The 26,670-nt window shown below is 48.2% G+C and overlaps 1 protein-coding gene across 2 annotated transcripts in view; it reads right to left on the minus strand.

The window, feature by feature from the left end:
• The window catches only part of Rcsd1 (RCSD domain containing 1), an 83,163-nt gene extending 57,122 nt beyond the window's left edge, over positions 1–26,041 (minus strand). Inside the window, exon 1 of one of the 2 annotated variants that reach the window (XM_045142241.1) lies at positions 25,925–26,041. In XM_045142241.1, the coding sequence (XP_044998176.1) occupies positions 25,925–25,930 (6 nt within the window). In that variant the 5' untranslated portion in view covers positions 25,931–26,041. The remainder of the gene's footprint in view (positions 1–25,924) is intronic. The other variant, XM_045142242.1, reaches the window with a different exon arrangement.
• Between the last annotated feature and the right edge of the window lie 629 nt (positions 26,042–26,670).

Below are 26,670 nucleotides of genomic sequence, written 5' to 3' on the forward strand. Positions count from 1 at the left end.
TCTGCCCTATTTTGAGACAATAATCTGAGAGACTATTTCAAGAGCTCTGAAATGCTTTGCCCTAGTTTTAGAATATAGACTAAGGAAATAGAGAAGAAAAATGCAGTTTATACAAAATGGTATTCAGCAGTGCTATCTAACATCAACTTCTGGAGATGAGCTGAAGTCAGTCATAGGGCACAAAGGTAATAAAACATTTTGCTCACATTAAAAATGACAAACATGTGGCTGAGGAAATGGGTTGGTTAAGGCATTTGCCTGCGAAGCCTAAGGACCCCGTTTTGATTCCCTAGTTCCCATGTAAGCCAGATGCCCAAGGGGGCCCATGCATCTGGAGTTCATTTGTAGTGGCTACAGGCTCTGGTGTGTGTGCCCATTCTCTCTTCTCTCTGTTTGCCTCTTCCTCTCTTTATCTCAAATAAATAAAATATTTTAAAAATGACAAATATGAAAAAAATGACAAATATGGACTAGAGAGATGTCTTAGTGATTAAGGCACTTGCCTGTAAAGTTTAAGGACCCGGGTATGATTTCCCAGTACCTACATAAACCAGATGTACATGGTGGTGCATGTGCCTGGAGTTTGTTTGCAGTGGCTAGAGGCCCTGGAATATGCATTCTCTCTCTCTCTCTCTCTCTCTAATAAATAAATAATTTAAATTGACAAATATGTAAAATTTCCAACCCTATGAGACACATATGGAACAAACACAGAAAAATGGCTGGATAATCCACAGTGCTTTGTGTAGAGTAATGGAAATACCAGGAACATCTAAGTATGCGTCCACAAAGACTGAACATGAATTTGGAAGGATGGGCAAAAAGGCAGCTTTGAAGTCATTCGCTCTTCTCATACTTAGAAAATAGCCATTGGAAAATCTGTGAGGCAGCAACTGTTGCCTGTCCCTAAGAAGGAGAAGGCCCGGTTCCAGGCTGACAGCTGCTTGTCTTTCACCTAGGCTTGGGGGCTGTAAATACCTCAAATATCTGGCCATGGTGAGGTTTCGACTCTAAAGGGGCCGAGTTCCTTTTAAACCTAAATTGTCTCCAGTCCAGATGATAGGGGAATGGCAGTGGCTCCGAAGCCAATGAAGAGTGAGGAGAGGGAAGCCTGGGGTAGGAGAAGTTCCCTCTACCTAGGCCTGGTAACCGAGCTAGAGACTTGGTAGAAAAAGGCGCTGGCTGGGGATAGCTGGGTGACAGGAAACATCTGGGCCACACCCAGAACCACTGGGAGAAAGTCTAACGGACTGAAACTTCCCGATGCCTGAGCCTCTCGGGCAGGGACAACAGAGGGCACACAGGACAAGGGTCCGCTCATGCTAACACGCTCCCCGCATGTTTTCCCCACATGTGTGTTATCTGCTGCTCTGTCTTTGCTGGAAAAATATGGCTTCCCACCAGGAAATAAAATCTCAATAGGAAGAAAATGCTTCCCAGGGCCATGGGACAGAGGCAGAAGGTGATCCAGGTAGAGGGGCCAGCCTAGAGGGACTGACAACAGCTCATGGTGGTTGGAGGATGCAATCCAGAACTGGGGGGCTTAGCTTAGTTGTTAGAGTACTTGCCTAAAATGCATGCGGCCCTTAAGGTCATCCATAGGGTGTTTGAGGCCAGCTTGAGTTGGAGGCCCTTAGAAGAAAGGGATGTTGGGAGGAAGGGCATGCAGTCCAGGATAACATAAACCAGGAGTGGTGGGACATGCCTGTGATCCCAGCACTTGGAATGCAGCAGTAGGAGCATTAGAAGTTCAAGGTCAGGGCTGCAGAGATGTTAAGGCTCTTGCCTGCAAAGCCTAAGGACCCAGGTTCCATTCTCCCGGTCCCACACAAGCCAGATGCACAAGGTGGTGCATGCGTCTGGAGTTTGTTTGCAGTGACTAGAAGCCCTGGTGTGCCCATTCTCTCTCTCTAATAAACAACTAAATAAAAATAAATAAGTAAATAAAAATAAAAACTTAAAAAAAAGAAGTTCAAAGTCATCCATAGGGTGTTTGAGGCCAGCCTGGGTTAGAGACCCTTCGAAGAAAGAGAGAAAAGGGAGGAGGGATACTGGGAAGAAGGAAGAAAGGAAAAAAGGAAGGAAAGAAAGAAGGAAGAAAGGAAAGTAGGTACAGTCTGTAGAACGGCACCTGCCCTACGTGATCCAGCATGTCACAGTTTATGTACCGAGGATGAGGGGGCTGGGGTGTCACCTGGCATCAGAGGAGGGCAAAGAGGGAGATGGGCAGCAACATTGCGCCCAGCACGCAATCTCTTCCTAGCATGTGATCTAGGACATGCACAGCAGGAAGGGCTTGGTGTGGAGTCACAGGTGGGTTCCAGACCACTGGAGTCAAAGAAGTCCTCCACTGGATGTGGTGTTCAGAGCCCGTGGTATTCCGTTTCTGCTCTGGTAGTGGTGGCTGGGCTTGGTGACTTCCACTGGGACCTTTCCATTCTCATTCATAGCTAGAAGTGAGGCTCAGGGCTGGGGGCATTGCCATGTGCTTGACTGTGTTTTCTAAGGTCATGATGTTGAAGCCTTCCTTGGTCCTCAGTTATTTAAGAATGTGACTGTGTTCAGATATGGGGCCTTTGCCGAGGTAACACACTTCAAAATGAAGCCTTTAGGGTCCCATATGACTGCTGTCCTTACTAGAAGACATTAGGACACAGGCTGTGTTCTAGTTCAAATAGAAAATGTTCACCAGAAGGCTCATGGTGTTGAATTCTTGGTTGAAAGCCATTTTGGGAGGTTCTGAAAACCTTGGGAAGTGAGACCTGGCTGGAGGAAGTAGAACACAGAGGGAAATCTTGAAAGATTTCGTGTCTGGCCCTCCTCACGTCCCTCTCTCGACTTGCTACCTGGGCCATGATATGACCATCTCTGCTCTATCTCATCCTCCTGCCGTGACAGGCTGACGCCTCTACACTGGTGAGCCCCAACCGACGCTGTTCCCTTTCAGTTATTTCTGTCAGGTGTGTTGTCATAGCAACAAAAAAGGGTAAACAACGCTAGCAGTTACCTCCTCACTTCTGGGACAAAACACCAGACCAAAAGCAGCTAATGGGAAGAAACGGTTGATTTAGGCTTACAGTCTTGAGGGGGACTTTCATTAAGGTGGAGGTAAAGTATGGCAGAGCAGATGCTAGGCATGCCATCCTGCCATATCAGCTGAGGGTACCAGTAAGAGTGAGCTAGCTCTGGTAAGCGGGGCTTGGGTATATAGAGCAATCCAAGGCCTGCCCCTAAGTGACGCACCTCCTTCCTCCATCCAGCTCCACCATCCAGCTGCTACCAGCTGGGAAGTATGAGGTTTAATCACAGACACTTGAGGCGATGGGGAACATTTCCCATCCAAACTGCCACATTAACCTAGAGACGGCGTAGAGAGACAGGGAGAGGGGGCCTACCTACAAGCCAAGAAGTGGGAGTTCAGAAGGAATAGCTCCTCAGACACCTTGGCCTTGGATTTCCAGCCTCCAGAACAGTGAGAAAATAAACTTTTGTTATTCGATCCATCTAGTCCATGCAGTCCAGCAAACTGGAAAAGGTGCTGAGCCTGGCCTTGCAAAAATTCTGGGGCTGCCCCTACTCCATACACTAAGTACCCCCTTATTGACCTCATGCATCGGGTAAAAATTCCTGCATCCTTCTTCCTCCCCCTTCTCAAACTTGCAATTCTGGCTCCTTGTCCTCTTGTTTTATACTTAACTGAAGCTTCCCCCCAGCCTGCTGAGGTAGATGTTTCACTCTAGCCCAGGCTGACCTGGAATTCACTATGTAGTTTCAGAGTGACCTCAAACTCACAGCAATATTCCTACCTCTGCCTCCCGAGTGCTGGGATTAAAGGTGTGCGCCACCACACCACGCCTTTTTTTAAAAAAAAATATTTGCAAGGAGAGAGAGAGAGATTGACTGAATATGGGCATATCAGGGCATGTGGATACTGGGGAATTGAATTCAGGCCTTTGACCTCTGAGCCATATCTCCAGCCCTTAACTGGTGCTTTTGTTTCTAAAACTCAAACTCCTTCCTTGGAGAGGAGTTCCTACAGTTCTGAACATTGGTCTTGGCTGTGGCTGGAACAGAGCTAGGGGACTGGGCAGCGGTCCTTGTGAGTGGACAAGTCTCTCTTCACGTCTCAGACTGCGGCCCAACCTCAGCACTGGAGTCAGGGAGTCCTGTCCATCGCCTGCTGGAGGTACTGAACACAGCTTTTGCCTCTGAGTGAATGGTCTGGGTCTCACTCAACCCAGCCTCTCATCTGTAACAGCTGCTTAGAACATCAAAGGAAAGCCTCAAGAAGAGCAGGAAGCAGAGGCCTGGGCTGAGGTGAACGTCTCATAGCTTCATCCAACCCCCAAACTCCCCTCCAAGCTCCAAAGCACCTGCTTCTCTTTGAAGGACCAAATTATTTCCAGATCTTCTCTCATGTTTTCTAAAACACGGTGGTGACAACACTTTGCATCTGTGGAGTCCTTTATAATTTTTCTAAGTCCTTGACTGTGAATACATTACCTGATCCAACCCTCCCAGCAGGCCAAGTGAAGGGAAGTGATCATACTGGGGAGCCACCCCCCATCTTGCGCTGCCGATTCAAGATTCTACAGTAATTTGGTGATGGAATTCAATCTAGCACCCTGAACTGATCAACACCACATCCAGCTTTCTCCAGCTAGACTTCAAGGATTCCTGGGTCCTTTTCCAATCCATCCCATCAACTCTCTCTCTCTCTCTCTCTCTCTGTTACATGCCCAGAGGCTTAGGTGAGCTACTGTGACTATGGATACAAGAAGGGAAACCCAGCCTCTGTTTGTTTGCCTTCAAGTGATGGCTGCACCTAGGCATCCCCATTGAGGCACAGGTTCCTTAGTCTTCAGCTAGGCTTGAAGCAGAAGCTTCTCATCCCTATGAAGAGAAAGAGAGGGCTGCAGAGATGGCTGAGCGGTTAAGTGCTTGCCTGTGAAGCCTAAGGACCCTGGTTCGAGGCTCGGTTCCCCAGGTCCCATGTTAGCCAGATGCACAAGGGGGCGCACGCGTCTGGAGTTCGTTTGCAGAGGCTGGAAGCCCTGGCGCACCCGTTCTCTCTCTCTCCCTCTATCTGTCTTTCTCTCTCTGTCAAATAAATAAAAATTTAAAAAAAAAAAGAGAGAAAGAGGTCCTCCTTTCAAATTCCACTCTCCCCCACCCATCTCCCAAGTCCCCGCTGAGGCAAAGCTCTCTTTGACCTTTAGTTTGGGGGCCTGAACAGCCACCCAAAGGTCCCCATAGTCTGTTGTCTCCAACCCATTCTGTGAGCCACAGCCAGAGTGACCTTTAATATTAAGTCTGATTATACAACTCCTGGCTCCCCAGCTCCGAGGGTGAAATGAGTGGTAACAACAGGAGATGGCTCAGAGTCTTCCTCCCTGTAAGCCACGCACAGCGAACGTTCGAGTGAAGTGGGATGGCGTGCTGGCTTATAGGTCTTTAAGGCTGTCTCCCCTGCTAGACGGTGTTTCCTGTGCAAAATCCTGGATCCTTCCAGACTGATTCCCGGAGAGGCTTTGGAGGTTGGTGGGGCATGGCTCCCCACTAAAACTGAATTTCACTAGCATGATGCTCTTGCTAGAAGGCCTTCTCTCTGCCCTTCCGCAGTCTGACTCTCCAGTGTCCCTCTGAGCTTCGGAATCATCACCTCTGAGGATACCTCCCAGCTGCTCCTCACGCCGGGGCCGACACTCAGGTCAGATATATAGGACAGTTGACCAAACACCAACAATCACCTGTTATCTTCCTCAGAGAGGGCAAGCCCCTCGAGGACAGGAGCCAAGTTGTATTTCCTACTGTCCGAATGCCCAGTGAAGAGCCTGACCTCGTGAACACTTGTTAAAGATTTATCAAGCAAGCAAGGGAGTCATCAATTATTTTCCCTCCATGGCCTAGGCCATACCAGACTATCACTGAAGGATTTCCTAGAGGGCAAGTCCATCACTCCTGAGAGGCCAGAACCAATACTTGGCTTCTACCACACGGTCCATGGGCTCACATGACTACACACACGTATGCACACACCACCACCACCACCACCACTGCTATGTAATGTCCCCTATCTGCAGATGCTCCACTGGGAAGTTCCAGATGGTTGCTTCATTTTCCAGGGTGTCCACACTTCCTTCAAGCCCTGCCCTACTTCCTTCCCTCCTGGGGAGCAGAACCCCAGGACTCACAGAGAAGGTGCTGGGTGGGGGAGACTCCACCCTGCTAAGCATGTGGGCCCCTCTCACCTCACACTCCCTTCCCGGTACATCCCGCTGAGTCTGCAATTTGTGCATACCAGGTACAGCAAGTCTCCGCGGGAGGAAGTAAGGGTGGGGGGGGGGGGACAGGCCAATGCAGCAACGCTTCAGGAAGAGCCATAAAAACATCCATATCCTTTGGCCTAATAATTCCACTCCTGGGAATTGCATCCAAAGGAATAATTCAAGACAAGAAAAGGAACCATGGACTGTTTATAGCTATGTTATTTATAATACAGAGAAAGCAGAAGCAAATGCCATGACCCAAAATAGAAAAATGATTCAATAAATCATAGTGTATATGTATCATAGAATATTATGAAGACACTGAAAATGAAAATGTGACTATAAGAAAGGATATTGTCTTGGAAATACTATTTAAGGAAGAGATAGTGCAGAGCTGTGTGTGTGTGTGTGTGTGTGTGTGTGTGTGTGTGTGTGTAGTAGGCACAATTATACATGTGCCTAAAAATAATGACAGAGTTAGAACTTGCTATATTTAGTAGAATTTCCCCCCTCCCAGACACAAACAATAAAAAACAAGGGGGTGAGGGAGAACCACCCTGGGTTATGCAGCCCGGTTTGAACGCAAAGACCCTCCTCCCCAACCTCCTGAATACTAAGATTACGGGACTGTACTACTATATCTAGCTTTTTCCTATTTTACTTCTCCTTTCTCTCCCTCTCTTCTTTACTTCCTTTGGCAGGGTTTCACGACACCCCACGCTGACCTGAATGAAACTCCCTCTGTATCTCAGGCTGGCCTAGAACTCACAGAGATCATCCCACCTCAGCGGCTCAAGTGTTGGAATTATAGGCGCGGGCCGCCATGCCCCTACTCTGCTACTATTTTTTCTTTTTAAAGAAACAACTGGTAGTTGTTGCATTCAGGCAATTTTAAATTTTATTTTGTTGCAGGTTTGTGTACATGTGGCATGGTGTTCACATATATGTGGGTCATGTGTGCAGCTGTGCCCTGCACATGTGTGTGTGGGGTGAGGGCCAGAGGTCAACATTTCCTGTCTTCCTCTATCACTCCCCACCTTACTCATTTAGTCAGGGTTTCTCACTGAACCCAGGGCTCACCAACTCCGCTCTGCTGGTTAGCAAGCTTGCTCTGGAGACCCCTGTCTCCTCCTCCCAAACTCTGGAATAATAAGCATGCTCCACCCTATTTGACGTGCCCACGAGCTCTGGTATCCGAATCAAGACCCTCACACTTTCACAGTAAGCACTTTACCACTAAGCCATTTCCCAGCCTCCAGAATAATAGATTTTTAATAGTTGTACCTTAAGACGTTTAAGATCAGCTTAATAGTAAATTAGTTTATTGGAAAAAAAATGACTAAAGGCCTGGTGTGGTGGCTCACACCTTTAATCCCAGCACTCAGGAGGCAGAGGTAGGAGGGAGGATCACTTTGAGTTCAAGGCCACCCTGAGATTACATAGTAAATTCCAGGTCAGTCTGTGCTGGAGTGAGACCCTACCTTGAAAACAAACAAACAAACAAACAAAAAGAGGGGGCTGGAGAGATGGCTTAATGGTTAAGGCACTTGCCTACAAAGCCAAAGAACCCAGGTTGGATTCCCCAGGACCCACGTGAGCCAGATGCACAAGGTGGCACATGTGTCTGGAGTTCATTTGCAGCAGCCAAAGATCCAGGCGTGCCCATTCTCCCTCTTTCTCTCCCTCCTTCTCTCTCCCTTCCTCTCTCAAATAAATTAAAAACTTAAAAAAGTATTTTTTTAAAAAAGTGACTAAAAACTACAGGTAATAAATAAATACCTTGAACATAAAGTCTTAGGGTTTTCTAAAAGGAATTTTTTAATAGTAATTCTATCATCGTTTAGAAAATAATCACACAAACATGCCTCATTCCAACCTTCCCACTACGTGGCTGTGGGTTCATAGATTACCAGCCTAAAGTGCCACCGAAAGCACTTAGAAGACATTTGCCTAATGGACAAATCATTTTCCCTACCCCATTCCCCATCATAGCTACCACTCTCCAGCTTCCGGGTCATAGTCCAGAGGTCCTGGGGATCCTGTTTCCTCTGAGCATTCCATCCCAGAGCTTGAGGGGAAGAAGGGGGCGGGGGTCACACTGAGCCCTGGGGGTTGTCCAGGCACGACAGCAAATCCCAGTGGAGTCTTGCATTGGTGAGGCCGAAATAAAGCGTGAGAGTGGCTTTTCTCTACACTCTTCTCTTCCTCCCTTCCCTGCCCCTCCTCTTTTCCTTTTGGAAGAAAAGTGTCAGGCTGGGGTTATAGCTTGGGTCTTCCCTTAGTTTACTTTGCAGCTCCTTTCCTTCTCAGTCCCTTGATCACTTCTTACTGTCACTTCAGCTTCTCTCACTGCGATGCCAGTCTCTCCTCTCCCCTGGCACCAGGCTGGGGTCAAGGGCTTGCCAGCACAGCTTTGATGCCTGAACGAGGGACACTGTTGGTGATGTCCTTCTAGTCTGTTGTCTCGCCTTACCCCATCCTGCTGGACCTCTCCCCTCGTCCATGTGCACGCAGAGATCCTGCAGGCTAGTCCCCTTCACCACATCCCGTCTCCAACAGGATCCTCCTAGTTTTCTCTGCCTACTCTTATGACCCCTCCCACGAAGCCCTCACCAGCTGCACAAGCTGGGAATGTTCTTTCAACATAGAATCCCCCAATCCCATGGTCACGCCTCTGGGGAACTTCAATACACCTGTGACAGGCTTTGCTGGGGCATGTCACTTTCCACCACCACCACACCTCATCTTACTGACGTGTCACCCTTACAGTTTACTCGCTCCAGGAATCCAGACAGCATTTTTCTTTTTTTGAAAAAAAAATTTTTATTTTTATTTATTTATTTAAGTGAGAGGAAGAGGGAGAGAGAGAGAGAGAGAGAGAGAGAGGGAGAAAGAGAGAGAGAGAGAGAGAGAACGGGCATACCAGGGCTTCTAGATACTGCAAAAAAAAAAAAACCTCCAGACACATGCACCACCTTGTGCATCTGGCTTACGTGGGTCCTGGGGAATCGAACCTGGGTCCTTTGGCTTTCCAGGCAAGCATCTCAACTGCTAAGCCATCATCTCTCCAGCCTCCAGACAGCATTTTTCATGCAACTACCTCCCACATTATTTGCAGGAAGGCTGAACAAATACATGTGTATTTCCCAGCCAGATCCTCCCCCACTAAAGTGAAGCTTAGAACTATGCATTCATCTCTGTTCAATTTCATTATGTTGGCTTTGGCCTCGTGTCCCATTCTGTATAAATCATTTTGAACTTGAATATGTCATGTATCATATTAATTATCCCAGCTGTGGGTCATCTGGATTCTTTCTACGTTTCATTCAAGTCGTTAACAAAAATATTTAACTAGTCAGGGCCAAGGATAGAGCCCTGTGGCCTGCCACTGGAGACTTCCTCAGGAAAGACCTGTGCTCCTTATTGCTCAACCTTCTCTGAATTCATCTTGCCAAAAATGCCTTTGTACTATAAGTAATGTGATTATTTGAGAAATCAGAACACCCTTGTTGGTATATATGAAAACACTCAACTCCTGAAATCTAGCCAGAGCTCTTGATTTTGCTGTCAGCAGAGATGGGGAGACAGGGTCCAGTTTGAACCCCTGATCTCACATTCCCCAGTCCCTGCTGAGTTGTCCAAGGCTCAGCATCCCCACTGCTTACCTCCGCAGCAAGGCCTCCTGTGGAAGCTGGCACGGTGGGGACATGGCAAAGCACAGAGGAAGCCCAGGTAGGTAAGGGGAGGGAAACTGCACAGTAGGCCCCATTTTATCCGTGGTTTCAGTTTTTAGTTTTTAGTTTTGTGGGGTTTTTTTTTGGCTGTTGTTGTTTCAATTACCCAAGGTCAACTGCAGTCCAAAAGTACTAACTGGAAAATTCCACAAATAAACAACATATGGGTTTCATATGTGTGGGTGTACATAGGTGTATGTGTGTACACATGTAGGCTCAGGTATGTACACGTGGAGGCCAGAGGTCAATATTGTGTGTCCTCCCCAGTCACTTTCCATTTCATTTTATTTTTGGTTTTTTCAAGGTAGGGTCTCGCTCTAGCCCAGGCTGTCCTGGAATTCACTCTGGGATCTCAGGCTGGCCTCGAACTTACAGTAAATCCTCCTACCTCTGTCTCCTGAGTGCTGGGATTAAAGGTGTGTGCCACCATGCCTGGCCCATTTTATTTTTTGAGATAGCAGTTCTGTTAGACTAGCTAGTCAGTGGATCCAAAGGGTCCTCCTGTATCTACCTCCCCAGGTCTGGGATTATAGGCATGTGCCACCATACCCTGCTTTTACGTGGGTGGTGGGGATCTGAACTCAGGTCCTTACATACTTCACCCACTGAACCATCTTCCCAGCCCAACAACTTCTAAGTTTTGGCTTGTGTTCTGTGGAAGGAACACCGTGAAATCTCTTACTCCTTGCTGCCCAGCATGAGAGTGCACCCTTTGCCCAGTGTATTCACGTTGTATTTGCTACCTGCTTGCTAGTCACTGCAGACCCACTGTTCACATATAATTGCATATGTTCAAGTAGTCCTTACTGTACTTAACCCCTTCAAAGCACAGGAATAGCAACACTGGTGTTTGGGATATGTCAGAAAGAAGCTGAAAGTCATTTCCATCAAGTAAAAAAGTAAAGTTCTCCAATACATCCTGTTTGGAAGTTGCTAAGATCTACCATAAGAATGAATCTTCTATCCATGAAATTGTGAAGAAGCAAACAAAAGAGATACATAGTTTTGTAGTTGTGTCTCAACTATACAAGTTATGGTGCAGCACTGGTGTTTCATTATGATGGAAAAGGCAAGTCAGCGAGCGTGGTAGCTCACACCTGTACTTGGGAGGCAAAGTCGGAGGACTGCTGAAAGTTTGAAGCCAGCTTAAGCTGCATAGTGATTTCCAGGCTAGCCTATGCTACTGGGTGAAACGCTCTCTCTCTCTCAAAATAAAATAAAATAAATCAAAAGATGATAAAGGAGTTAAGTGGTCAGGTGTGGTACTCTCTTAGGTTTAGGAATCCCTGGAGCTAGGAATGCTTCTCCTCCTCTGATAAGGGGGGCTGCCTCCTTCTCATTTCCTGCCTCCTCACTTAACTATTCTAGGGTGGATGAATAAAACAGACCTGCTGTCTCCTCTCCTTTCCCACAATGCTTTTCAGAAATAACATATTGAAGTAGGAAGTCTCCCTTCTTCTGGTGGGCCTCGGCCGCCCTGGGAGCCTGCAGCTCGGATCTGCTTTTCCATGCCCGGCTCCCCAGCTCCCAGGCTCCAGCCCAGACTTGGATGGGACACGCTCCTGGAGCAGCTGCTCTGGGCCCAGCTTCCTACAGAAGTCTTGAGGATGGGCCTGGAGCGCAGGATTGCTGCAGATGTCCTCTTGTCTCCCCACGACCCGGTCAGAGCTGTACCAACCACAGCACGGCAGGTTGTTTCTCTTCCAAAAGATTGCCACGACCACTTCCTATTCTGGCTCACTTAGTCACACCTACTATGTGTCTGACACTATTCTAGGCACTTTTCACTAACATTAACTCTTTCAATCCTCACAACAGCCCTCTCAGGGTGTACTATTAGGACTTCCATTTTATTTTATTTTGGCTTTATTTTGGTAGGTTCTCACTCTGGCCCAGGCTGACCTGGAATTACCTATGTAGTCTCAGGGTGGCCTCGAACTCACGGCGATCCTCCTACCTCTGCCTCCCGAGTGCTGGGATTAAAGGCATGCGCCACCACGCCTGGCTCAGGACTTCCATTTCATAGAGGAGAAAGCACAGTGAAGCTACAATCTAGTAAATGGAAAAGTCAGACTCAAACCCAGCCATCAGGCTCCTGGGCGTGGGTTGTCTCTGCTTGCGGCGCTGAGGCCTGCCCTCCTCCTTCCTGCACAAAGGTGTGTTGAGTCCATACTCTCACCATTGGCTACTAAGGCCTTTGCGATGGGGATGTTCAGAGATCATGGCTTATTGGAAACAGGGGAAAGTGCAGTAGAAGTAAGTGTCAACGGTTTTCCCCTACAAGTGCCTCTTTTCTGCTATGAAAAGTCCCCTGGTGGGCTGGAGAGATGGCTTAGCGGTTAAGGCATTTGCCTATGAAGCCTAAGGATCCAGGTTCAATTCCTCAGGACCCATGTAAGCCAGATGTGCATGGTGACGCATACGTCTGGAGTTCCTTTGCAGTGGCTGGAGGCCCCGGCACACCCATCCTCTCTATCTGCCCCTTCCTCTCTCCCTCTCTCACTTTCAAATAAATAATTAAATAAAATATACTTAAAAAGAAAGAAGGGAAAGAAACACTTCCTTGCCTACACTGGATGAAGCCGTATTGTCTCAAAGCTCTAGCCATACTCACCGGGGCCACCCGTTGTTCTCCTGTCGGCTACCCTCTACCGCGAGACCACCTTGTGCTGTAAGCCCCCTTCAGCACTGTGACAACATCAGCTTGATACATATAACACCACCACCATGAATTTGTGGGATATTTAACTTTTCAATTACCCATCAATTCCACAATCATATGTCCTCTTCGGAAAAGCTTATCTAGTAAATAAAGCAGACATCAGCCTTCCTGATAGAGGATCTGACTCTGAAGCTAGGATTGGCCAGGTTTCACAGTTTCCCTCATGTACAGCCTCTCTCCTGACTGATCACAAGTCTGATAATTAGACAAAGGGAAGCAGGCAGCGTGTTGCTCGCATGTCCTTTGAACTCCACTGCCAAATTCCAATGGCCTTCACTAACCCCTTCCACAGGCACAAAGGGCAGGGCTTATGAACAAAGCTCATGGAAAGCCCGGCGTGGTGGCACAAACCTTTAATCCCAGCACTTAAAAGGCAGAGGTAGGAGGATTTCTGTGAGTTTGAAGCCACTCTGAGACTACACAGTGAATTCCAGATCAGCCTGGGCTAGAGCGAGACCCTACCTTGAAAAAAAAAGCTCATGGAAAAGACTGGCAATTCTTTCTCTCTCTTTTAAAACTTTTATTAACAATTTCTAGAAATATACACAATATACCATCATCATAATCTCCTCCCAACACCTTCCCTTTTTAGAATGACAATTATTTAACTGCTGAGCCATCACCCCAGCCCCACAAATAGCAATTCTTCTTTAAAAATTTTTTTCTTGTTTATTTTTATTTATTTATTTGAGAGCGACAAACAGAAAGAGAAAGAGAGAGAGAAAGGGAGAGAATGGGCCTGTCAGGGCCTTCAGCCACTGCAAAGGAACTCCAGATGCGTGCGCCCCCTTGTGCATCTGGCTTACATGGGTCCTGGGGAATCGAGCCTCAAATTGGGGGTCCTTAAGCTTCACAGGCAAGCGCTTAACTGTTAAGCCATCTCTCCAGCCCTCACAAATAGCAATTTTTGGTGTCATTTAGCTATGTGTAAGAAAGACTTAGGATCCCTGTTCACTATCGGTGGGGGGGGGAATTCTTTCAAATCAGAAAGTCTTCCGGTTGATTCAGCACTGTGGTGTAGCAACAGGCAAAAAGACTTTCAATAGATTCCATGTTCCACTGGGGCCACAGATAGAATCCCCTGACGTATGCTTTTTGAAACTGGCTGGTCCTTGACCAAGGTGTTTAAGAAACTTCCCAGACAGCTGCACCTAATGGCTTAGGTTTAGATTTCCCTGATCCACTTTCCTGGAGGAATGGGGCATATGTGCACCCTGCCTCCTCCTCCAAACCTACCTGCTTCTCAAGCACAAAGCATAGTGGGCAGCCCTGAAGGCATCCTTTGTGCCTGCAGCGTAGTTCTCATGGCAGTCAGGAAGAGCCTATCTGACCACGGAGCTGTGCAAATCCTCAGGGCCCGGGACTGAGTGGCACAGATAACGGCTTCCCTCCTTGGCCTTCCCACCTTCACCAGTCTGGAGGACACAGTCTCCCTGCAAGACTAGCTCAGAGACTGTCTGCTATGAGGTCTTCAAGATTCCAGCCGGCCACAAAAGCCATTCATGCAATATTTCTAACTCTCGCCATGCAAGGTCGTAGGAAGATTGTACTTTCTGACCTCTGTGGTTGTGTGGGGCTGTGAAGTGACTTTTCACCTTTCTAGGAGGAAGCACTGAATGACCACTGCAAGTCCTCCAGAACTTTCCTTCCTGTATTCTGCCTTGACTCACTCCCAGCAATCTTCCAAAGAGCTTGAGTCTCAGATGGAAGACGGTTACATGCAGTCAGTCACATGGTATGAGCTAGAAATAAATGAACCTTTGTTGTTTTCACCCGCTAAGGTTGTGGTGTTGTTTGTTACAGCGATACTAGCTTGTCCTGGAATTTATGCACTAGAACTATTTACTCTCTCTCTCTTTGCAGAAGTAATCAGACCGTTCTGCAACTATCTCTTTCATCTCTATTCACTTCTCCACCTCTAGACTGTAGGGATCTTGAGAAAAAAAATAAAAGACTGGATCTTATTAACCCTCATTGGGTACCTGCTCATCACTTGTTTTTAAATAAGAGAATTTTGTAAAGATGAGCGAATGGATAAGATATGTGAGAAAAGAATATGAAATGAGATCATGTAAAATGTTATTTTACAATCTTGCCAGGCACTTTCCTTGATGAAGAAGGCGGTGAACCTAGCCTTGAGTGGTTAACTCCACAGTTCTTTCACTAGGAAGGGACCAGGTCAGGAGTAGATGAGAATAGCTCTACAGAGGTGCTCTATTATACCTTGGGGGCTGCTTCTCCCAATTGCAGTTCTCTCACCAGATAGGCGTAACTGAGACCCACACCTACTTGGATATGGAAAACAGAGCAATAGGAAATATGCCACTTAAGAAATAAGAAATTAGACACAGCAGGTAGCAATGAATATTCAACAGACATTCATCTCCTGAGCAGGTTAACAATTTGACCTGATAAAAATCAAGGATGTGCCTTACCAAGCCCCAAGGTCAATACCTCTAGCAAGATTCCTGCTGTGAAGAAGTGACTGGTGTCTCCTCCAAACTGTATGATCACTGCCTAATCCCTGGAACCTGTGAATATGACCTCATTTGGTCAAAGACTGCAGACATAGTTAAGGATTTTAAAATGGCATCATCATCCTGAAGAGTCAGTGAGGATTCAAACCTAGTGATACACACATGCTCCTATGAAGACAAGGCAGAAGAGGGCTGTGACCACAAACCAAAGAACCAGCTGGTTCCAGGAGCTAAGAGAAGCACAGAAAGGAGCCTCTGCAGCGAGTGTGGTCCTACTATCCCTGGGTTTCAGACACTGGCCACCAGAACAGGAGAAAAAGTTTGTTGTTCTAAGCCAACCCAATCTGTGACGTGTGGCTAGCCCTACCAAATACATACACTTGCCAACTCCTCTGGCTTTGGGTTCTTCTTCTGAGTAGCACTGTGGTACCCGGTACCCGAGGAGTAGGCATGTCATTGGACCTCCCATGCATTCCCACTAGAAATGCCTTTAGAATCATTCTTGCTTTTCTCCTCGAATCCAGGCCTTCCTGAAGGGATTCAGACATGACCAGTCAACAAGGAACACAAATCACCTGAAAGAGCCCCCACCAGGTCATTGTGGAAAACAGGACCAATGAGGGAGCCCTAAAAACCTCCTTTGCCATGTCTCCTGGTCTCCTGATCCTTGTTGAAGTAATAATATTGAAAACTGTTCCTTCCTTGCCCCCCCAATCCCACCAGGCGTGATGCTTGATAGGGGGATCTAGAACACTGAACATCTGGACTATGGAAGTTTTCAGAGAGCCAGAGAAGCCATTCAGAGCTGTGGAGGAATAAAGTATGCTTGAGTTGATTAAACACGGGACTCGAATATGTCCTGTAGCCTGCTGGGGGTCAGAAGACCTTCCCTGTGGCTCTGCTTGAGGCACTGACTGACTTCAAGTGTGACCGCCAGTACAGCACACTGAGTATCCCCACCTCTAAAGTGAAGAGGGATGGGAGTCACTGCTAATGTTCCTCTTTGCTCTCAGAACTCTAATACTTGGGCTGGAGAGATTGCTCAGTGGTTAAGGCACTTGCCTGCAAAACCTAACAACCTGGGTTCCATTCCCCAGTACCCAAATGGAGGCAGATGCACAAAGTGGTGCGTACATCTGGAGTGCATTTGCAGTATCTGGAGCCCCTGGTATGCTCATCCCCCCTGCCCCATCTCCTTGCAAATAAATAAATAGAAATATTTTTAAAAATTCTTATACTCTAAAAATTCAACTTTTAAAAAAAGTTGTATTTATTTATTTGTTAGAGAGAGAAAGAGGCAGAAAGATAGAGAGAGAGAGAGAGAGAGAGGAGAGAATTGGCATTCCAGGGCCTCTAGCCACTGCAAACTCCAATTGCATGTGTCATCTTGTGCATCTGGCTTATGTGGGTATTGGGGAATTGAATGTGGGTCCTTAGGCTTTGCAGGCAAGTACCTTAACTGCTAAGCCATCTCTCCAGCCCTCAACTTTATTTTTTTCACCTTTAAAAAATAGTTTATTTATTTATTTATTTGATAGTGACAGAGAGAGTGAACGAGAGAGAGGGAGGGGTATAGATAGAGAGAATGAGGATATCAGGGCTTCCAGTCACTGCAAATGAATTCCAGATGCATGCACCAGCTTGTGCATCTGGCTTATGTGGGTACTGGGGAATTGAGCCTTGAACCGGGGTCCTTAGGCTTCACAAGCAAGCACGTAACCACTAAGCCATTTTTCCAGCCCAACACCCCTCTACTTTAAAAAACAATTATGGGGCTGGAGAGATGGCTTAGCGGTTAAACGCTTGCCTGTGAAGCCTAAGGACCCTGGTTCGAGGCTCGGTTCCCCAGGTCCCACGTTAGCCAGATGCACAAGGGGGCGCATGTGTCTGGAGTTCGTTTGCAGAGGCTGGAAGCCCTGGCGCGCCCATTCTCTCTCCCTCTATTTGTCTTTCTCTCTGTGTCTGTCGCTCTCAAATTAAAAAAAAAAAACCAATTATGTATTTGATAGAGAGAGAGAGAACGGGCATGCCAGGGCCTCTAGCCACTGCAAACTCCAGACACGTGCACCACTTTGTACATCTGGCTTACATGGGTTCTGGGGAATCAAACCTGGGTCCTCAGACTTCGCAGGCAAACTCCTTAACTGCTAAGCCATCTCTCTAGCCCTAAAAATTCAACTTTTAAAACCTCACTTATGTTTTGGCAGTACCTGTTGGTACCAGAGACACAATGGAGCCTTCATGAAGTCTTCTGTCAATCCAAGCTGGTCAGTTAAAGCTCCAAACCTTGATCCATCTGGCCTGGTAGGGTCTGGGGAAAGGCTTTCTAGGCAGATCAAGAAAGAAGGGGAGGTACCAGGATACCACTCAATATAGTGGGTTCACCCTGATCTTGCCCTCCAGATCTGGGCAAACTATTTAAACACCTCAAACCCTCAGTAACCTTATCCAGACAGCAGATGTGATAGGATTTTATGAGGATTAACAAAGATACATGTATGTAAAACATCTGAATGCTGTAGTAATTACCATGATGACAAGCTTTTTAGGTCTCTCCCACACTGCCATCGGTGTGTCTGCTCAGCAAAGAATTTCCCACTATCCATCAAATCATATCACAAAAGCATGACAAGCCAGGGACCTGAGGCCTGGGAATGTATTTCAGAGGGCCGAGAGGGTGGGGGCAGGGCAATAGGCAGGGATAAGTGTCCATGTAGCTCATGTGTTTGGAATGAACTATTGGGTGTGGGGGCTGAGCAGGGGGCCCAGAGAAGGCTACAACCTTCCGTGGCATAATATGTGGTGGAAATTCTCTGTGACTTCTAGGGTGGATGTCTGAGTGGTGTAACAGCAGCAGGCACAGGCTCAGCTTCTCGCTTTCCGTTGCTCTGGTTAGCAGGGTGGGGCCCAAGCATGTGGTCTGCCATTGCCCCTTGGCCCACCTGCCCCATCCCTGGGCTGCTTAGAGACAAAGGAGAGAAATGCTGGCTTTTCCGAGAGTGTGGGATGTCAGCAACAGCAGAAGCTAGTGAGTAGAGCTACAGGTGGAGTGAAAGGGGAGGCAGGGGGAGAGAGAGGGGGAGGATGCGTGTGTGTGTGTGTGTGTGTGTGTGTGTGTGTGTGTGTGTGTGTGTGTCTGTGTGTTTTACTCTGAGGCCTTTGGTCAGAGAAGGTGAGGGGCCCTCAAGCATGGCTTTGGTGGTCTCTATCAGAAGCCTCCTTCAGGGCTGGAGAGATTGCTTAGTGGTTAAGGAGCTTGCCTATGAAGTGTAAGGACCCAGGTCTGATTCCCCAGGACCCACATGAGCCAGATGCACAGGGTGGCACATGCGTCTGGAGTTGGTTTGCAGTGGCTAGAGGCCCTGGCGCACCTATTCTCTCTCTGCCTCTTGCCTCCTCCATATATATATATATAAAAAAGCCTCCACTGGGACCCAGGAACCTGTTTCCAATCAATGTCCTTCCAGGAGACACAGACAGGAGTGAGCTGACCCTTGTACTGAAGCCTCCGGCTCTGGGGCCTGCAAGGCTGCCGGGAGGGGAAGGGCAGCCCTTGCAGAGGGATCCCCAGCTGAGGAAGCAGGTCTTCTCTACCTCCTGCTAGAGAAGAAACTGACTTTGAACTCCACATACCTCAGGGCTTATCAAGATGGCATCTTGTTTTTTTTTTTTTCATGTCATGTAATGTGTGTAGATCTTGTTTCTCCAAATAGAAGAGAGTTCCTTTTATGGTAGGAATTTCAATTTACATTTCTCTGCCTCTCCCAACCTAGTCCTCCCCATCCAATCTCTTCATCTCCACCTTCCAGGAATCAATTGCTAGTAGTTCCCATGCAGAACATGCTGTTTCCTGTAAAGGCAGCTTTACTCTCATTGTTCTCTCTGATTGGAATATGCTCTTGCTAATTTTCGGCAGCTGGGTTCACTTCTAGTTAATATTCAAGTCATCTCTCACAGGAAGCCCTCCCGAGCCCCAGGCTGGGTGTGGTGCTTCGCCTGAGTGGGGCAAGCTCTCGTCCTGTTCTGCAATCAGTTGTTTAGTGCTTGCTTCCCCTCGGACCATCGGGTCTTACAAAGCAAGAGTTATCTAGAGCCTGGAAAGCAATAAGGGCTCAGTATGTATTGGTTAAAACTATTTAAAAGCTAGTATGTGGCATCTTGCCAATTGTCACCAATAGATTATAGAAGATTAAGCCCAGGAAGAGTTGCGATTGCTACCCACAGGCTGAATGTGAGGATGGCCCTGGTATGGTGCCAACAGATTCAGAGAAGAGGGCAGGGACATCTGTGATGTAGATGCCCATTTCTCAGCTGGCAAGGATGTCAGTTCTAATGTCCAGATCTCGGGCTTTCTGAGAGATTCCAGCTTGGGGCTCCTGATACTGCCCATTAAAGATGAGCTTTATTGGCATCTCAAAGGGATCTCTTGCAGAGCTAAGGGCTCTGCGTGTCCCCTCATCTCCTTGGAAGCCGTCAGGTCTTGGAGGCCCTTTCCCTAGAATAGGATCTGATTCTTTCAAACATTCCTTTTTTTTTTGGAGGAGGAGGGGAGGTGAGCCTCAGGGCTCAGCAGTCTCTACAGGTATTCTGAAAGCTGAAAAGGAAAAAAGATAGGAAGCTCGCTGCTCCAAAGACCAAGGGAAAAGGGCAATGTTCTCTCTTTTGACTTAGGTAGATCCGTTTAGCAGTGGAGCTCGTGGATGGTGTTGAGGGTGGTGGCAACTTGCACTGTGCGTCATTGACCTGTCTTTGCACACAGAGGTAGGTGTCCACATGACACCCTGAAAGTGGAACATGACCATGAGGTGCATGCTGCTGCGGTGGTGAAACCTGGAGAACATTCCTTTGACTTCTCAAGGTATGGACTGAACTACTCCCCAGATAAGAGGAAAATCACAAGTTGCTTTTCCAAGGTCCAACTGCACCCACCTTCTCGCCATACCTTTGGGTCCAGGTTTCGCAATGCAGCAGAGGTGGTCAGGGGTTGCCTTGTTTCTCCCAGGGCTGGGGGACCTTTTCATTCTAGTGAGTTGGGTATGAGTAGCCAGGTTTGCTCTGCAAAGCTCAGACATTATTTCTCTGGAACCGAAATGCTTTCTCTTGTGCCCTGATAAGATTACCACGTTGCTGAGCCGCCAGTGTTCAGATTTCCCACGAAGGAGAGAGCCAAGCCAGCTCCCCTAGCTGTGAGGAGCCTGCTGAGAACCAGGCTCCGAAACCTGACTCTGCTCCAGGAATGCGCACTCAGCCCTCCTGTGACAGGACCGGGCCAGAACCCTGCGTGCGAGACTCCCCGAAACTCCCCTGTGTTCACAGCCCAACAAATGGAAGATATCTGCTAAGTGGAGCCAGGGTAACTGAGGGTCCCACAGAGCATGTGGGAGTGGGAGAGGAATGTGGGGTATTTTCACTGAGCCAATCTCCAGCTTCCAGTGGCTGTATAGTCCCTAATTATGACCCATCAGCACACCAGTGAGAGGGTGGGGGGAACCAAGAAGGGTTATCCCCAAATGATCCTTTTACTAAGACTCAGAGTTCCTTCTCTGATAAACTAAACTCATTAAAGTAAGGTAGAAAATGTTTAATGAGGCACATATATATGAATAAAAACATAAGATATAGGCCAGAGAGATTGTTCAGTGGTTAAGGCGCTTGCCTGCAAAGCCAAAGGACACAGGTTCAATTCCCCAGTACCGTACTCAGGTAAGTCAGATGCACAAGGTGGCATGTGCATCTGGAGTTTGCAGTGGCTAGAGGCCCTGGTGTACCTATTCTCTCCCTCCTTCCCTCTCTCTCTTTCTCTGCCTCTTTCTTCTCCAAATAAATAAATAAAACATAGGTTACAAAATGAACATTACACATATATCAGTATGTATACACGTTCAGTCTCGTCATGATACTGACTATGATAATGAAAAGCCATGATGGGCTCAGTGTGTTTCCTAAGATGGGTTTTGTGTAGCCCAGACTGGCCTCAAACTTGTTATATAGCTAAAATGACCCTGAACTCCTGATCCTTGTTCCTCGACCTCCCAACTATAGGGATTACAGAGGTCTGTCACCACAACTAACTATAGTTCCACATTTTAGGTTTTTTAATATTATTTATTTATTTGACAGAGAAAGAGGGACAGAGAGTGAGAGAGTGGGCATGCCAGGGCCTCCATACACTGCAAATAAAATCCAGACATGTGCGCCCCCTTGTGCATCTGGCTTACTGGGGAATTGAACCTGGGTCCTTTGGCTTTACAGGCAAACACCTTAACCACTAAGCCATCCCTCCAGCCCAGTTCCACAAGTTTTTTTTTTTTAATTTTTTTTTTTTTTATTTATTTGAGAGTGACAGACACAGAGAGAAGGACAGATAGAGGGAGAGAGAGAGAATGGGCACGCCAGGGCTTCCAGCCTCTGCAAACGAACTCCAGATGCGTGTGCCCCCTTTTGCATCTGGCTAACGTGGGACCTGGGGAACCGAGCCTCGAACCGGGGTCCTTAGGCTTCACAGGCAAGCGTTTAACCGCTAAGCCATCTCTCCAGCCCCCAGTTCCACAATTTTAAAGCAACATTTTAAATACAAGATCCAGCACATAATGAATGTTTAAGAAACACTGAATAAGTGGATGAATGGCAAATACTCTCTGGGAAGGATGTGGCATTGCCTCAGGGAAAAGGGCTCATTTATTGTCTCTATCTAGAAATTCATGGCTTATTTGATAACAGTAACTCGATTTTTACTGAATAGTGGGCAAATGGTTGTGGGAAGATAAGTCTAGTTCTCATGTTATTTACTTCCCAATTGAACAAATGAAAGATTTAGTTAGTGAAAATTAAACTTTTCTCAAAAAGGCACTTTTTGGTCATGCTTACAATTTTTATTTAAGGAAGTGAAAATATTAATTTAAATTTGATGTCCCACGTGTCCAACTCTTTCTTTTCTATACAGCTCTGTGTCTTAGTTTCTTTTTTTTTTTAATTTTATTTATTTATTTATTTGAGAGCGACAGACACAGAGAGAAAGACAGATAGAGGGAGAGAGAGAGAATGGGCGCGCCAGGGCTTCCAGCCTCTGCAAACGAACTCCAGACGCGTGCGCCCCCTTGTGCATCTGGCTAACGTGGGACCTGGGGAACCGAGCCTCGAACCGGGGTCCTTAGGCTTCACAGGCAAGCGCTTAACCGCTAAGCCATCTCTCCAGCCCTTAGTTTCTTATATATAACAATCGCTCGCTTTTGCATCAGAAAAGATCTGCATTTCTCAGTGAGTGCTAGAAATTTTGGCCTAGAATAATCAAAACCAATGTATCTAAAGCTCATGTTTTTTTTATTTTCTTCTGATCATTCATCTCCAGTAACAAATCACCCACTCAGTGCATCTTGGTTGGTGTCCATTTACACTGTAGATGAGGAAACCTCCCCTCCCAACAGAAGCCTTCAGAGCCAGTGGCGGCGAGAACAGTCAAGGCTCTGGCTCATGCTCTGACAACAGTTTGAACCAAGTGGTCTGAGAGCTCAGTGGAGGCTGACGGGATGGGGGCAGACTTCAGAGATGGTGACGTCTGAGCTATAGACTGAGGGGGAGTCCCGTTTTTATTTTATTTGCCAGGCTAATTGTACTGGGAAATTAGGATCCTGTGCTTGACACAGTGTTGCTCTCTTGAGACCTATAAAGCAATAAGAGCCTCTCCTACTGAGGCTTACAGGGTGGTGAAAGCTTGAACTGCCACACCCCAGCACCCTGGGATTCTCACTCTCTTTCTCTTTCTCTCTCTCTTTGCTGGGATAAAATCTAGGTCCTCACATATGCCAGCAAACCCTCTCTGCTCTCTTCTGTGTACCCTGGTGAACTCACATGCAGAAGTGGTTGCTGCTTTTCCCTCTGCGCATGCTCTTTCCTCTTCCCTTCTCTTACTGACTCTCAAAGTCAGATTACATCTCAGTTCTCAAAGGAGCGCCCTGGCCTGGTTGCCTTGCCCGCTCCACAAACTGCATCTCTGACATAGAGATACAGCAGGGGTGACCCTGCCACACCAGGGCCAACACTTGACCCAGCACCTACTTTCTGTGGAGTAGAATCCAGGCCATAACCAAGCTGGCTTTCAGGGTCTGCAGATGGTCTCTGTATGAATTACAAAAAGGCACCCACTGGAAGCGCAGCTAGGTGCACTGGAGACTTTGTGTGAAGAAAAAGTACCTCCTTCCTTTGGGTGCCGTGGGTTTCAGCTCCAGCTCGCTCACGTGACCACCATGCACTGCCCTTGTGTCCTGTGCTTCTCCTCACGGCCACCTCGCTCTCAAGGCTCCCACCCCTGTATGAATCCTGCTGCAGCCGGGATTCATTTAGCACTCAAAAACGATGTGACAGGACCTGCAAGTCTCATTTCCTCTACTGGCCTGTGAGCATTCAAATGGGCTCAAGTGGTGTGTCTTTGCTCTGTTTATTCCAGAGGGTTTCCGGCAGGCTGACGTATGACTGATATGGCTGATAATGGTAATAGTGACTTTAAAAGAAAAAAAAAAAAAGATTTCCCCCAATCATTTCCAAAAGGCAAGTAGGTTCTAGAGCCAGAATGTTGGTAGTAAGTCCTGTTGGTCTGGTTTTAATTCCCAATTCCAGGAAGTAAGATAACTCAGTTTCTTCTTAATTACTACTGTACTCTTAATGCCTCAAAACACTGAGATTTTCAGGAACGGTCAAGTCCACTCCTACATAGCATGTCCTATCATAACAAGCTTACTTCCTGGATGAGAAGCTTCACTTCCCCAGTCCTCTGAGGTCCCCTCACTTCCTTAACCAGTGCTAGAAGATGCAGGTTTTTTTTTTGTTGTTGTTGTTTGTTTGTTTGTTTTTTCAGATGGTTTTGATCAACTTAAAAAGCAGACACTCCCAACCAGCAAATGCATGCCATGCCTTGGGATAGATGCAGGCAGATCTTCTGGGGAACCAGGCTGGCTGAGCCACCCTTCCTCAAGTTGTCACAACCCCCAGCACGCAGAGGTTTGGGTATCTCCATTGAGTCCCTCTTTGGTTCCTGCACATGTAGCTTGTAGACAGGACAGTCTTCTCCTTTCATGCCTCCCCCCATGCCCCGAGCCACACAGGAAGTGGCTGGGCTGATTCTTTCAGGGTCTGGGCCTCAGCCACCCACTGTTCCTTCCTCAACTGAAGGAGGAGAAACTGTCCCTGTGGAAGGAGGCCCCCCTCGGTGTCTCCCCACAACAGTTAGAGTTTACACGGGGCCCTCAAGCCACAACCTGCTTTAAGCCTAAGGTCTTTCCTCATGTGCATTTCTAGGAGCCTGAGGCCGAAGGCACCTTGCATTCTCCTGCAGGAGTGGCGGAAACTGCATATACAGCCATCTCTCTCCCTTGCCCTTCAGCTGTTACTGTGAGCTCCACGCATAGGCACAACCTGGGAAACCCCTGCTGGGCCTGCTGTGTGGACCTCCCCCCAGCCCTAATTTGCCCAGGCTCCTGCTTGCAAATGTGTCCACAAAGGGACTATTTCAGATCCCAGCATTCCCAAGAACCCCCCTGTCCCTGCTCTCCTGGAATGGGAATCCCTGTTCCTTGAAGACCGCTGCTTGAGTGGAATGTCCAGGACACCACTGCTCCTCTGGAAAAGGCAAGTGGCGAATCTGGCTTAGAAAGGACAAGAGGCATGGGCGTGGAACCCGTATCTAGAAGCAGATGGCAGATTGCTGCAGACCACAGCCTCGGGAGGGGCACAGTTTCCCTTTGAATACGACAATTGCGCCTTCTCCTTTGCAAAAGCCCCAGTGTTAAGGTTGCTTAGGGTGAAATATCAAGTCGCAGGTCTTTCCTCTGCCCCCACCCCACCAGTACTGGGAATTGAACCTAGGGCCTCACCCATGCTAGCCAAACAAACACGCTACCCCTGAGCTCCATCCATGGCAGGTCTCAGTTCCAAGGGGGGAGACTTTGGAAATCTACAGATGTGGAGAAGGGAAGGAGGTGGGGTGGAGCACACAGTCACACCCCAGATGGAAGGTGATGGCCTGCGCACCCCATTAAGATTGGAAAAGTCCCCAGGCCTCCTGCCAGAAGACGCGGAAACCCGGGCCTCACCCCTGCACACCTTCTCAGATCCGGCCAGCACACCCCAGGGCACCCCAGGGCAATACAGCCTCAGAAGAGAAGGCTGTTCAGGGGAGCCTCCCGTGTACTGGAGGTCATCTAAGGGCCGGAAAGGGAGCTTTTCTGAAAGTTATGAAAGAAGATGTGACAGGCACATGAGGCACTTCAGAAGCAAGAGGACAGCCAGGCTGTCTAAAAGGCCACTCTGCAAGCGAAAGGGGAAGCCAGCCGGGCGGGCACTCAGTCACAGACTTATGGCCAGTTCTGTTCTTTTCAATGGCTCTCTTCGGCCCAGGGCTTCGGTTCCTCGGGCTCTTTGCTCACACCTTAGACGAACATCAGCTGCACATCACTTATTTATTTATTGTTTTAAAACGTGTGTGCACAAGCCAAAATACCTGAATCCCTAGAAAGGCCTCTTCCTTCCCTCGGAGGTCTTTCCTGGTCACCCCCTCGCCGGTCCACAGGGGTCTCCTAGGTAGGGGTCCGAACCATACTCCGAAGTTGGCCCAGGCGGCGTCGAAGAGCCGCGTGCGCCCCGCCGCGAGCAGGGACGGAGACCTTGGTGACACCCACCGGGACCCGCTCGCCCGCCGCCCAGCCCCGAGCCCCCGGCGGGGTCCCGTACCTCCATGTCCTCCAGGTTGTCCTCCAGCGGCGGACACTGCCGCTTGCTCGGGCCGGAGCTCGCGGTTCCCGCGGTCCCCTCCGCTCCCGGCCGGGGCCACGTTCCGGCTGCGGCGGGCGCAGGGCGCAGGGCGAGTGGGCGGCGGCGCGCGCGCCTGGCTGCGCTGGCTGCGGGACTGCCCCGGCCCGGCCCGGCGCCAGAGAACGAGGAAGGAGGAGGAGGAGGAGGAGGAGGGACCGAGGCCCGGAGGGAGGAGGGGAGTGAGGGGAACAGGGAGGGAGGCCGGATCGGGGTTTAAATTTAGACACAAATCTAAACAGATACTGTCCCTCCCAGGGCAGGACGAGAGAGAGAGAGAGAGAGAGAGAGAGAGAGAGGGGTGGGGGAGAGAGAGGACTCCATTAATCTGCCCAAACATGGGATGGGCAGAGTCGCGCCCCCTTTCTCGCGAAGTTTCTCAGGACCCTGGGCTTCGCACGTTTTTCAGTCCTTCTCAACCTCTCTCTCCCTTAACACGCATTTTTTTTTTCTGCCGCCCCACCCCATTCAAATTTTCCGTTCATTATTTTTTTTTTCCCTCTTTTCCCATTTCTTTTTTTAAAATACCCATCTTGCCTTTCCTGTCTCCTCCTCCTCTTTTTTTCTCCCTCCCTCCTCCCCTTAGTTGCTTACCATTGTACGTGTGTTTCCTGACACTCAGTGGACCTAGAGAATCACCTCCCCCTTAACATCTCTTTTCTTGTCCA

The sequence above is a fragment of the Jaculus jaculus genome, chromosome 1 (genome assembly GCF_020740685.1).
Source record: "Jaculus jaculus isolate mJacJac1 chromosome 1, mJacJac1.mat.Y.cur, whole genome shotgun sequence".
NCBI classification, from domain to species: Eukaryota; Metazoa; Chordata; class Mammalia; order Rodentia; family Dipodidae; genus Jaculus; species Jaculus jaculus.